Source organism: Phalacrocorax aristotelis, chromosome 1 (assembly GCF_949628215.1).
Source record: "Phalacrocorax aristotelis chromosome 1, bGulAri2.1, whole genome shotgun sequence".
Lineage (NCBI taxonomy): Eukaryota > Metazoa > Chordata > Aves > Suliformes > Phalacrocoracidae > Phalacrocorax > Phalacrocorax aristotelis.
In genome coordinates, this window is record NC_134276.1 from 196,704,289 (window position 1) to 196,718,188 (window position 13,900).

The 13,900-nt window shown below is 41.1% G+C and overlaps 1 protein-coding gene across 1 annotated transcript in view; it reads right to left on the minus strand.

The window, feature by feature from the left end:
- MOV10L1 (Mov10 like RNA helicase 1) overlaps nt 1-11,288 on the minus strand; it is a 37,653-nt gene extending 26,365 nt beyond the window's left edge. The window contains exons 1-5 of the mRNA XM_075084636.1: nt 11,179-11,288; nt 7,259-7,443; nt 2,560-2,716; nt 2,052-2,164; nt 999-1,189 (exon numbers count right to left, since the gene is read on the minus strand). Coding sequence (XP_074940737.1) covers nt 999-1,189; nt 2,052-2,164; nt 2,560-2,716; nt 7,259-7,443; nt 11,179-11,266 — 734 coding nt within the window. The 5' untranslated portion in view covers nt 11,267-11,288. The remainder of the gene's footprint in view (nt 1-998; nt 1,190-2,051; nt 2,165-2,559; nt 2,717-7,258; nt 7,444-11,178) is intronic.
- Between the last annotated feature and the right edge of the window lie 2,612 nt (nt 11,289-13,900).

Genomic DNA, 13,900 nt, shown 5'->3' on the forward strand with positions numbered 1-13,900 from the left:
TCATAGTCCCTTTGAAGACATATGTACCGTCCTTAGCTATATTTCCTAGAGATTGAACAAGGCAAGTTCTCCCGAAGTCTATGTTTGAGAGGTATGAGAATGCCCTTTTTGCTCTCCTTTGGACTTTCCAATTGGTTCACAGCTTATTTTTGGGCCTACAGAATCAGACTTGGTAGCCCTACCACAGCCTTCTTACCACCAAGAGTGACAGATTTTACAGGTAATAGCCCTATTTATATACACTTGGACAGTATTTGCATTTTTCACAGGACAGACACTTAAACTCACAAGTCAAACTCCAGATCTTTGCTGCAGACCTGCTACTGGCTAGTTGTTGCCCATTCTACATTTGTGTAGTTAATTATTTAACAGGATTTTGCTGCTTCTCCGTACTGAAGATCATCTACTTTTTCCAACCTTTTCTGCAATCTGTCCCAATCCTACTCACATCACATATGCCATCTAAAATGCCTGCAGAAGCTCAGTTTGATGTTTGCAAGCCCAACAAATCTCTATTATTCAGATCATTAAACTATTCCACTGCTGATCGATATCTGAAGAATCACTACAACTTAAAAGTTGTCTTGATTAAAGAAACATCCATTTGACACTAGTTCTGCTGAGAATGCTTTTCAAACAGTAAAGTCCTCAGTAGAAGAACACAGATGAGAGGAAACACAAGGTAAGAGCATGAGCTTGGCATTTTTGTAACAAAACAATGCAAAATTTCTTCCTTGCCTAGCAATATCCCTGCCTCAGCTGCTACTAGTTTTGCTTCTCTAGTAAGCAGATATGTCCCCACTTTCCGGAAAGGAAGAAAATGCAAGGGCCAAATCGTATCACACACTGATATTCCTTCCCAATGACCTATCACACCTTCTAGTCAACTAGTGAAGAATTCACAGTATTTCTCACTTAATAGATACAACAGAATTTAAGCTGCATAATTACAGTTCATCTCTAGTTGTTAAGTGGAAAGAGAATGAAAGAATTATTACCCGTTCTGGCTGACTGGCACCAAGCAGAGAGCTCTCCAAATATAGCATGACTGACTGCTCTCCACCACAATCGCGTTCACTAGATCATGTCTACAAGGTGAATAGCCATCAGGAAGTCTCAATGAATCCAAAGTGAAAAATATACTCTCATCTACTGTACCACTTCTTCCACAGATGCTGGAAATGCGAACCTGTAACAGTTTGTTATTCAGTGTTACTTGATATTATTTGTTTAAGCTAACAGGCATACTACCATTGTATAGTTTTTTCCTGCAACAGTCATTCTAGCATTGTGCTAACAGAGCATGTATAGAGAATTGTGCTAACAGAGTGTGTCTAGAATGTGTATCAGAGCTGGATTCTGAAGTTTCAGTTATTCATGGGAGGTAAACATACAGCTCTAACCTAGAAACTGTGCTTTTCTTTGGGTTTAAAAGTGTAAAGAAGCATTAGGTTCCACTTAAGTGCATACTACAGCACGTACATTTGACTTAATCATAATACCCGCCTTTGACTTACCGACTTACCTAATTTATAATACTAGCAGTCACAAGAGAATTTTTTTTCCTATGCTTGACATGCAAATATTATTCAATATGTACAGTCAAGGTAAATACAATAAACCATAAACCTAATAGATATAATTCCTATGGGGAACAAATATATTAATTAGAATAGAACAAAAAAATGAAAATGGTTGCTTTTAAGCCAAAACACCTGGATAAATTAAACATAATAAATTCCAGAGTCATTACTTAGAAGTTTGAAAATCCACCCATCCTCATTACAACCAATGTAACTAAAACAACAGTAAGCATCCAAATCAACAACTGATAAGCAATAAGTGTTAGTTACTCTGCCTGTTCTAACCAAGATGTGTATGCTTTTTCAAGAGGCTTTATTTTAGAAATAATCCTATAAACGGATCAGTTCATATGTTTTATCTTTTAAAGATGTGTTACAGATCTACCAATATTAGCAACTTAAAATCACCTTCAATACCCCATTTCACCCAAGATTCCTTTTGCCAAAAGCAGTGTGCAGAACATTTACCTTGTCCACTTGCTTATATCTCAAAGGCTTCACAGCAACTGCTTCACTGTTCCATGTTGTTGGGTTAATAAAATATTTTGCTTGTACCCAGTCACCTTCACAAGGTTTGAAACCTATGTAAACCAGAACATTTCTTAATTGCTACTGATGACATTTGCGTTACTCCCATACAGATCTAGTTTAAGTCAAATAAAATCACCAGCCAGAACAATGTGTTATTCAGATCCACCGAGTTCAAACTTCTCTTTGCGGTTCTTCCCCCAGTAGGTTATGACAAACTACGTAAGAGTTGCTAGAGGAAAAATAACCTTGCTTACATGTAACATGCAAGTTACTCTCAGTACGAATGAACAGGTAGCTTTCTCCACCCAAATCCATATGTTTGTTTCACTACATACGCTCTGTTAGCACTTAAATTTGAAACGTGGACCGCAAGTTTCACAGAAGATATTTCTATTGTACACATAAAAAAAATTAAGGAAGAGCAAACAAGAAAGCCCTTACGCACCTTCACAGACATCTTCCATTGCAAAAAAAGTGTTCTGATTAATATAGCCACCATCCTTAGAGAGAGAGGTAACACTGCCGATTAATATTTTCGTATTTAGTTCAGAAGCATCACAAGTAGGATTGGAGTCTCCCCATGTATTCTGGATGGCGTCTACCTATTAATACAGAAAACCCCAACATTCAAACAGCTGATACTTAGAATTATGTTAAACATATATTCCTACAATAAATATCAGAATTTCAACTGCTTATGGAAGTCAAGCTCCTTATTAAACAATTCTATATTCACTGTAGCTGTCCATTTTTGTACACAAAAACATTAGTAAACAGTAAGTTCTCTTAATATGTCAGCTGTATGCTGCAACATTCACAACTACTATAATTACATGTTGATTTGTCAAATCTTTCTTATGCTTCCTTTGCTTTCGGTCTACTTAAGAGTTTTCTTCATATTGACTAGAGGACCGCCTGCCCCCCAGCAGTATGATTGTACAAAGTGAAACTAGAAGATCACTATTTCAGAAGGCAAAAAAATATGTTTTCAAGGTGCTATTTATAAACACTATATGTATTTCAGACTGCCCCATAGTAATTCTTTAATAATTTCAATTAGAAAACCCTTCTTACAGACTGTCCATATCACCACCTCAAATATAAGTTTACTTACTTAAACAGCCCTCTGCAGAACACAAGCTACAAACTATTTTCCCCCCCAGCTGTGCTGGGGCAAGGATATAGATAGCATCTCTGCTCTTAATTACTAGAACTGCATGTTCTCTTCCTTGCCCCCAAAGGGCCACCACCATTGTGGGTTCAGGAGTCTCCAGTCTGCAGTTCAAACACTTCCTCTTCAGAGCTTCCTTGCACTCTACAAGGGCTGTTGGGCCCAGTAACAACGCCAATGCCACTGGACAGAAACAGGTATTACCATTAAGCAAGAACTGCTGTCTCCAGAAGGTATGTAGAGAAACTACACTGTTGCCCAGAGAGGCTGTGCAGTCCCTCTCCATCCTTGGAGGTTTTCATGACCTGACTGGATGAAGCCCTGAGTTACGTGGATCTGACCACAGGCTGAACCTGTGGCTGTGCCTTGAGCAGGAGGTTGGACTAGAGACCTCCTGAAGTCGGTCCAATCTGAACTATACTATGATCCCAATTTCTATCCAATTTATTTTGTTGAACATAATAAGTATTTCCATTTAATATAGTAATAAACAGCCTATGTCTACCCTTACTCCAGAGTTTGCAAACATTAAACTACTTATTTTAGTCAATATTGTTATATTGCATTAAAAGAACTATTACACATGGTGTTCCTTTCAATGACATGAAAACTCACTGTAAAACAAATGAAAAAAAAAAAAAACCACAACAAAAAGCCCTGAAATCTATGTTTTGCTCCAGTCTGACAGACATATCTTCATGTTAACCAGGAACATTGGAGAATGTTAAACTTACACCTAGGCAATTTGTTTGGGATTCATATGGATAGAATCTGAGTAAGCAATTACACAGTTCCACAGAAGACCAGTGAGTTTCCATACAATGTAAGTTACATATGGAGTTATATTTGAAAGTAATTTGTAGACCTAAGGAAATGCTTTCAACACATGAAAACATATGCTTTCTTTTGATATTTCTCAACTTGATTTTCCTCTACCAATAAAACTGTAAAGTTGTTCCTCGTACTAGCTCTAAACAGCCTTCCTGCTACCACCGCTGGTAGCCCAGTAGAGCCTGTGTAAGAACCTCTAATGGTTTAGTGCAGAGTTTAATTACACTTGACATGAAATAAACTGAAATACAGACTTCTGAGCTAGGATCTTTCCAAAACACAAGGCAAGCAGCTCCAAACAGCTCTTGAAACAGTGCATTGACCAGAGGGCCACCCAAGGCTGACTACACTCTTCCTTAAAGGTGATAATATAAAAATGCCACTGACACCATGGAAGTTTAAACTGCACCTTCCAGACTCTCCCCAAAACTGCATGTTGGCAGTGCTTAGGCTGTAGAGCTTGCACTCATTTCTGAAATCAGAGGAATATTTTTTAGGTCACTTAAAGTTAAGTAGTAATAGCTTAGTTTTTTGGATGGAGACAGTATTGGGGTCCAAGCATCATTTTGTATAGTATTTAATACATAGTATTATATATTAAGCAAGTATGCTTGTCAGGAAGCTAAATTTTTTTCATCTGCCTAGGGGATTAAAAAGGGACTTATTTCCTCCCCTCTTTCCCAAAAACAGCTATGATTGAAATGTTGTTGGCTATTCTGAGCAAACTCTCATGGCATCTCAAGTTTGTGCCACTATGTGGAAAGTAAATCAAGGTTTATTGCAGAGTACAGAATGAGTTTAGTTTTTCATCTAATACTTATTCAGTACTTTGAACAGACCCTTTGGAGAAGGGAGAGTAGTGCTGTTCTTCTGAAATTACATGTTTTACATCAGTAACACAGACAAAATCCTAGGACCTGTGGGAACCCTGGACTCTTTATGCAGGAAGCCCACTATAGTCATGGTTATTCTTGCTCAACAGTAACATTGGTGCTTTTTTTGCCCCTCTCACATCTTTGAAAAGAGCAGTTATACCATTTTTATTTTTATTTGTAAGAGATCACAGATTACGGCATACTTTGAAGAAATGAGCTTGGTCTTTTTGCTTACTGAATCAAGATTGCCCTTGGACTTTGACTTTCTATAGAGTCCAGTCAGCATTAGGCATAAGCTTGGCTCTAACCCACTCACCCAGGCAAAAACTACATTGCTGGAAAAGATCGTCTGAGATGCCTGCAGGACTTAAGGCTCATCAAAAAAAGGGAACAAGATAAATCATTATGTTTATCCCTAGTACTTTTTGAGAAAGCCATTATCTACCACATACAGCAAAACATCCCACAACTGCTAAAATATCATAGTTGTTTTGGAGATCCTCACGTAGCTTCTCACTTACCAGGCTTATGTATGTTGGAGCAATGACAATATTTCAATAGTACTGTGAAAGCTGACAGTCAGAAGGAAAACAAGGAAGGAGAAACAAGATTAAGACTAATTTATTTTATGAGTGTGTGTATACGAGTACTTTTACCAACCAGCACTGAAATTGCTTGCTGAAGTTACAATATTTAGTTTTCATGTAAGAAAGTCATTCCACTTAAGGGGGAAAAAAAAACAAACAAGAAGAAAAAAGAAGAGACATAAGGTTATTTTACAAGAAGCTACGTTTTTTTGATAGCAGTAGAGCTGGTAATATTTTTAGATACAAGACACAAGACTTCCCTTTCACTTTCTTTCTATGCTTCATTTTAGATCATACAGTAAAACTCTCTCCCCACTAATACGCTTTCTTCAGATTTAATCAATGAAACTGCATTCATTTCAAAATTAAATGGATTTGCTAAGAAAACCTCCCCTCAACATTTTGTATGTAACTGGAGTTCATTTTATGAGAGTGTTGCTCTTTTACATCCTTCTAATCTTTAATATGAAATATCCTATTTACTTTAGTCCTCAGGAATTGTTCTTATTGCTATTTTGAGTTAAAGGACGGACAGAATAGAGAAAAATGGAAGCATGCAACATTTTAAATCCTCCTGAAATAAATTATTAAAACCCAGATGCCTAAGAAACCCAGATTAAAAAAAACCCACCCAGTTGATAAACTGCCAACATCTCAAAAATAGTTTTCATGAGATCATTAGTTATTACCAAACCAGCAACAGAGCTTGAAAAAAGTCTACACGAGTAACTCTACTGCGTTTCCTCAGTAGACTACAGATTTCATAAATATATAAAAATGCATCTAAACTCCCGATTGTTACAGAGTAAAAGACAAAGCAAGTTTGTCTTCTAGTATTTTTATTTTCTGTTTACTCCTACTTGAGAAATCACATTTCTAGTCAACTTCATCAAGACACAGTACAGCTACTCCCAATTCTACCGCAATTCAACCACTGGAGGAAAAGGAATTCTCAGAGGTCTGCATTTATTTTAAGCTTAAGTCCAGCCCCTAGGGAGGAGTTTATCACGTGCAATTCATGATTTCAACCAGAAAACTTGCCTTCTCCAGTAGCCTGGAGAACATCTCATGGACTATTATTATGTTCAAATGAAAAGCATATTTATTATTGACAAATAATGTTTACAAAAAAGGCTTTCAGCAGGCACCCAGCATCTTTGAATTGGTTTCCTATTTATAAGTTAATTAGATAAAGATCTTTCCCTCAGATTAACAGCTATAGCAGCAGATGAAGTTAGAGCTTTGAATCCTAGGGAGATTTTTACATTCATGGCATAAAAGGTGAGAAACAATAAAACTTTCCAGACTAACACCTGTACTAACAATATGTGTTTTACAGGAGGCAACTCTTTCTTACAGCAAAGACAAACCTTCACTTCCTCATACACAGATAAAGTATTTTTAAAGGTATGTCTCTACTTACCATTAGTATGAACAGTTTCAGGACTAGTCAACAGACTAATTCTGAGAAGCGTGCAGTACATTACCACAGAGATACTAGCAGCTTCAGTTATGAACTGTAAATCACTTTATTAATACGTGCCACTTGGTACCAACAGAATTACTGAATGTGTCAGAATAACAGAAACGCACTTCCGTATGACAGCTCATTACGTCTGGACACTGCTGGCAACTGACAAAAGTGTCTCTGAAGTACTACTATTTATCTTCACCTCTTACCCTGATGGCCTTCAAGCCACCCGATGTTTTATCCTCTTCAACAGTGGCAGTAACTTCCTGTCCAACAGACAGCGGCGTATTTTTTGTAACATCATCCTTTGTGAAGATTATCATGTCATCTATCATCCCATAATCATGGCAAAATCTTGTCACTACTCCTTGTACAGTTTTTAATTCTTTATCACCTGCATCCAGAGGAAAAGTGTTGACATAAAAACAAATCACTTGTTTATAGAACTATGCAACAAGTAAAAAATGCCACTAAAAGTGCTATCCCTTCTATCAAAAAGCCATTCTCTTGTTCAACTAAAACTATCAACAGCTGTGAACTAATTAGTTTCACATTTAAGTCTTGAAGTCTTACAGCAAGTTATGGCTTCAAACAATTAAGAAGGCTAGCTAAATACAAACTACATTGTAAAAGCAACTTTCTTTAAGCTGCATGAAAAAATTTCATAGATTATCTCAAGTTAGAAGGGACCCATAAGGATCATTGAGTCCGACTCCCTGCTCCTCACAGGACTACCTAAAACAACTAAACCATATGACAAGAGCGTCCAGACACTCCTTGAACTCTGACAGGCTTGGTGCTGTGACCACTTCCCTTGGGAGCCTGTTCCAGTGACGGATCACCCTCCCAGTGAAGAACCTTTTCCTAACGTCCAGTCTGAACCTCCCCTGATACAGCTTCATTCCATTTCCTCGTGTCCTATCACTGGTTCCCAGAGAGAGGAGATCAGAACCGCTCCCTCCACTTCCCCCTTTGAGGAAGTTGTAGACTGCCATAAGGGCACCCCTCAGCCTTCTCTCCCCAAGCTGAACAAGCCAAGTGACCTCAGCTGCTCCTCATAAGTCTTGCTCTTGAGGCCTTTCACCACCTTGGTCACCCTCCTCTGGACACACTCTAGTAGTCTGATGTCCTTCTTACACGTAGGTGCCCAAAACTGCACACAGTACTGGAGGTGGGGCCGCACCAGTGTGGTGTAGAGCGGGGCAATCACTTCCCTCAACCGGCTGGGTGTGCTGTGCTTCACACACCCCAGGACACGGTTGGTCCTTTATGCTGCCAGGCACACTGTTGGCTCATGTTCAACTTGCCATCAACCCAAACCCCCAGCTCTCTTTCCATGGGGCTGCTTTCCAGCCTCTCATCCACCAATCTGTATGCATAACAACAGAATCATAGAGTCATTTAGGTTGGAGAAGACCTTTAAGATCCTCAAGTCCAACCATTAACCTAACACTACCAAGTCCACCACTACACCATGTCCCTAAGCACCACATCCACATGTCTTTTAAATACCTCCAGGAATGGTGACTCTACCACCTCCCTGGTTCCAATGCCTGACAAACCTTTTCGGTGAAGAAATTCTTCCTACTATCCAATCTAAACCTCCCCTGGCGCAACCTGAGGCCATTTCTTCTCATCCTGTTGCTTGTTGTTTGAGAGAAGGGACCAACATGCACCTCACTACAACCTCCTTTCAGGTAGTGGTAGAGAGCAGTAAGGTCCATCCTCAGCCTCCTTTTCTCCAGACTAAACACTCCTGTTCCCTCAGCCGCTCCTCATAAGACTTGTTCTCCAGACCCTTCACCAGCTTTGCTTCTCTGGACATGCTCCAGCAACTCAATGTCTTTCTAATACTGAGGGGCCTAGAACCGAACACAGGATTTGAGGTGCAGCCTCACCAGTGCCGAATACAGGGGACCATCACTTCTCTACTCCTGCTGGCCACACTATTCTTGATACAAGCCAGGATGCTGTTGGACTTCTTGGCCACCTGGGCACACTGCTGGGTTATGTTCAGCTGGCTGTCAACCAACACCTGGGGGTCCTTTTCTGCTGGGCAGCTTTCCAGCCACTCTTCCCCATGGGCTTGCTGTGATCCAAGTGCAGGACCTGGCACTTGGTCTTGTTGAACCTCATACAATTGGCCTCAGCCCATCAATCCAGCCTGTCCAGATTCCTCTGTAGTGCCTTCCTACCCTCAAGCAGATCAAGACTCCTGCCCAGCTTGGTGTCATCTATAAAGACATTAAACAGAACTGGCCCCAAAACTGACCCCTGGGGAACACCACTTGTAACCAGACACCAGCTGGATTTAGCTCCATTCACCACAACTCATTGGGCCTGGTCATCTAGCCAGTTTTTTACCCAGCAAAGAGTATACCTGTCTAAGCCGTGACCTGCCAGTTTCTCCAGGAGAATGCTGTGGGAACCAGTGTCAAGGGCTTTACTGAAGTCCAGGTAGACAACATCCACAGCCTTTCCCTCATCCACTAAGCAGATCACCTTGTCATAGAAGGAGATCCAGTTGGTCAATCAGGACCTGCCTTTCATGAGCCCAGGCTGACTGGGCCTGATTGGCTGCTTGTCCTGTACATGCCGCATGATGGCACTCAGGATGATCTGCTCCATAACCTTCCCTGGCACCAATGTTGGACTGACAGGCCTGTAGTTTCCTGAATCCTCCTTTTGGCCCTTCCTGTAGTTGGGTGTCACATTTGCTAACCTCAAGTCAACTGGGACCTCCCTGGTTTTCCAGGACTGCTAATACATGATTGAAAGCAGCTTGGTGAGCACTTCTGCCAGCTCCCTCAGTACCCTTGGGTGGATCCCATCCAGCCCCATAGACTTGGGTGTGTCTAGGTGGTCTGGCAGGTCACTAACCATTTCCCCTTGGCTTATAGGGGCTTCATAAAGGGTGAGATTCTCCTTAGCCCTCCTTTTGGTGTTAATGTATTTATAGAAGCATTTTTGTTGTCTTTTACAGCAGTAGCCAGATTAATTTCTCTGGCCCTTCTAATTTTCTCTGTGCATAACCTCACAATAACCTTGTAGTCTTCCTGAGTTGCCTGCTCCTTCTTCCAAAGGTAATAAACTCTTTTTAATTTTTCCTGAGTTCCAACCAAAGCTCTCTGTTCAGCCAGGCCAGGATTACCCCATTTCAGGTGCAGAATCTGGCACTTGAATATATAAAATGTATATATTCAAATACATCGAAAAACTTGAGATAAAAAAATACCTGCAAGCTAAACAGCTTCTCCCAAAAGCTCTGGGCCAACAACTGTTTTCAAGATTTTTCATAGCAAAAGAAAAGTTCTCAGCATTGTTTGTATGAGGAATCCAACACATTTAATATCTTTGTACTGAAAAAGCAGAAAAAGTAAACAAGCTATAGAAATTAATTCTTCCAATTTGTTTATACAATATTATAGTTAATACACTTCTGAATGGAGATGTGGTGCTGTTTCACTGGAGACCAAGGAGTTTCACATCTTTTGGATTAGAATTAGTATCTTCCTACATATCACAAACTTTCACTCAACAGTTCAGCACTACAACTTCAGGCTTAAAGCTGGACTAAGTGTGCTAGTTTGGATTTCTAACATATTATTAACTACAGTTAACACAATACAGTAATACAGTAAGTAATCTTTTTTGCTTTCTGTATTCATAAATATGAAAAAGCACTTTTTGCTACTTCGGATAACACTACCAAAACCACCTTAAATGCACACCATTTTGGAACCTCAAAACATCGAAGCTACACGACTATCTCAATTCTAAAGCCCAAGAAAGATGAAGAAGCTGTATTTATTAAGCCAGCAGTACCAAGGAGTGCCCAAAGCATCCACCACCCACCAGCACCACACTTCTCTTTCACCTCACTCCATACTCTGAGCTGCAACGGTAACCTATCCTACTCAGGAAACAGAGCAAAAAACTACTACGAGAGACATTCCCAAACGTTCTGTAGGCAAAAAGCTGTCGTCTTTTCCGGATTTCCTTTCTTAAGCACAGAGGCCATCCCTCAGCGCCCCCGGCGCAGGGGAGGGGACCCGCACCGCCCCCACGCTCAGGCCGCGAAAGGCCCTGCCCCTGGCACCGCAAACCCCGGGGGCGCAGGGAGTCCTACCTGAGGCCGCCCGCCTCTCATCCTCTCCTCCCTCATCCCCCGCACGCCTCCAGAAGAAGGAGACCACCCTAGACAGGAGGCCGAGCATCCCCGGGCGCCGGCACCACACTGCGCTCACCGCCCGCTCCTTCAGCCGGCCTTCGAGCCCCACGGCGCCGCCGGCCAATCACGCTGCTCGCTCCTGGCCACGTGAGAGCTCACGCCGCGTGCCACAGGGCGAAGGTGGGGAGGTGTTACGGGACGGTGCAGCTCTTCCCGCCGCGGGCGCGTGGGCTGCAGGAGGAGCGGGGGGGGCGGGGCGCAGCGCGGCGCCGGCTGCTCGGTGGCTGCGGCGCGCCTCCACCGTGACGTGATGTGACGTCACGTGACGTCTAGCGGTGACAACCGACTTCCCTCGCCCCAGCCTAGCTCGCACTTTCTCTGAGGTGCTGCAATTTCAGTAGCAGCCAGTTTCAAAATGATAGAATAAGCTCTAGAACATTATCAACTGGGTTAACAGAAAAAAACAGTATTTTTGTCTAAATCATATAGGAGCTGCTGTGGCTCCAGAGAGAATACAATTTTACTCTTGCTTCTAATTTCCATAGTTGATATTTTCACCACTTCTCTTCATGCAATGCACTTCAGGTATCTTGTATGATGCCCCTTTAAATTTTGTTTGTCGAACAGTGTTTCACAAAGAGTAGTTTTTGAGTCGATGAGCTCAGCACCCCAGCAATTTCAATGGGAAATGCAGCGTAAGACAAGAGATGGTTTCAGGAAGCTGGGCAGAGCAGTGAATACTTTTACGGGAAGCGACTTCATGGCTGTTGCAGAAATGCAGTGTAGTCTGTGATCAGATTCTGAGACTAGACTAGTCGTCTTTGGCAACCTCTTATTTTCTACTCGTATGGTCAGCTCAGCATTATTTAAGCAAAGAAGGAGTAGCAGTGCATTGCAGATTGTTTAACACTTTCATAGAGTTCTATACAGTTCCTAGAGCAGAAGGAATTTTGGTTGCCAGTAATTACACACAGGTTCCTGTGTTTTGCTCTGGAGTGACTGAGGTGATGCTGTTGGGAGGAGAAATGTGTATGAGTGTCTGTAGTCAGTGATCTTGTTAGAAAAGTGCTGAAGGAGTGACAGCCTCCACTTTTAGATACATTGATTTGAAGCACTTTATCATTTTCTTTCACTAAGATTCCTGTGGAGCGCAGGCATAAGAGTGTTGGTTGGCAAACCTGTGACAGGTGAAGAAATTGTTTTTCTGGAGGAGGGGTGTAATTACACATGCATAAATTCCTGTGTGAAAATCCTGTAGTTCACAGCAGCCTTCCCAGGCTTCTCAGGAATCTTATTGCAGGAAAATGGCCTAGGCAGAAAAGGCCAATGTTCAGTCTGGATGTCCTTTAAAATGTTAACATGATATGCTTATGACATCCATAAAATTAGAAGTATTTTGTATTTTAATAGTATACAATGCATACAGTAGCATACAATGGATAGTATATATACCGATCAAACTCTTCAGACGATTATTCACATGAAGGACAAAATCTGAAGAAGATTATATTATATTAGGGGAGCAAGACGTGCCTTTGAAGTTGTTGGGCCTACATTTTCCTCTTGGTTCAGTACATGCCCCAAGACATGAGCTGGGAAACAAGGACTGAGGAGTCAGCTCCAGAGAAGCAAAATACTTCAAACAGCTGATTTTAAAAGAGCTGACAATATTGAACAAAGAATACAGGTAAGGAGCTGAAGTAGTGTAATTAAATATTGTGTGAAAGAATGCATAGGTAGTGTAGCTAATAAAAACGCATCAGAACAAGAAAGGGTTGGACAGCATGGTAAACATAAATTTCACCAGAGCTTCAGGTGCTGTATATTTTTGCATTTAGATTTGGGAACATGGGTGTGAGCCTGGGTTCAGTACTAGGGAAGCTGGTCCAGGACAGACTGCTTTTTTATTAATTACTGATGCAAGAGTAGGACTAGGACAAGTTTATGTACCTTTTTATGATCTTGTTCCTTGGCGGATCAGTTACAATTGTCAGTCTGTTTTTTGTCTTTTGTGGTTACTGTGGGGGATGCTTGCATGACACAGCCCTGGCAAATGACTAGTATCTGCTATAGCTGCTTCAGGCAGCCTGAACTTGTTCAGTGGTCATTTCAGTGGTGCAAGTAAGTAGTTCTTCATAGCCTCTCACGATTTGATTTGATTGTCATCCCTTGACATCTTTTGCCCTAACTTAGAATAAAAACAATTTGTAAATCCTTTTCAGAAGCCTGTTATATTCTGTTGGCATTGTTATATTTCCTACAGTCTTTGGGTGGGTTTCCTATGCACTCTTTAGAATTAGGAGGAATCTCTTTGTATGGCACCTTTGTCCCTTACCTAACATTATGTGGTACATTATGAGAGCCTGTGACTAGGGTTCTGGCTACCAGATGTGCCCTTGGGGTTCTGTATACAGAAAAATGACCCAAGGCTTTTCATGGAATCAGGAACATAAAATGAAGGGAACCTAAAATAAGGGCACTAGAAAATTTTTGGAGTAGAAACTGAACTGTGAAGTTTAAGTGTTTTGTGTTGACACTGATACCAGATGCAGAGAATACAGTAATTGTGTGGTGAACATCTGTGAAAAAAGGAAAATGACAAATCCTGAGAACTGCAAAAAAAAGTGGGCAGAAGGAATTTCACCATAACCAGAGAAAACACTGTAGTGCCACGCTTGAG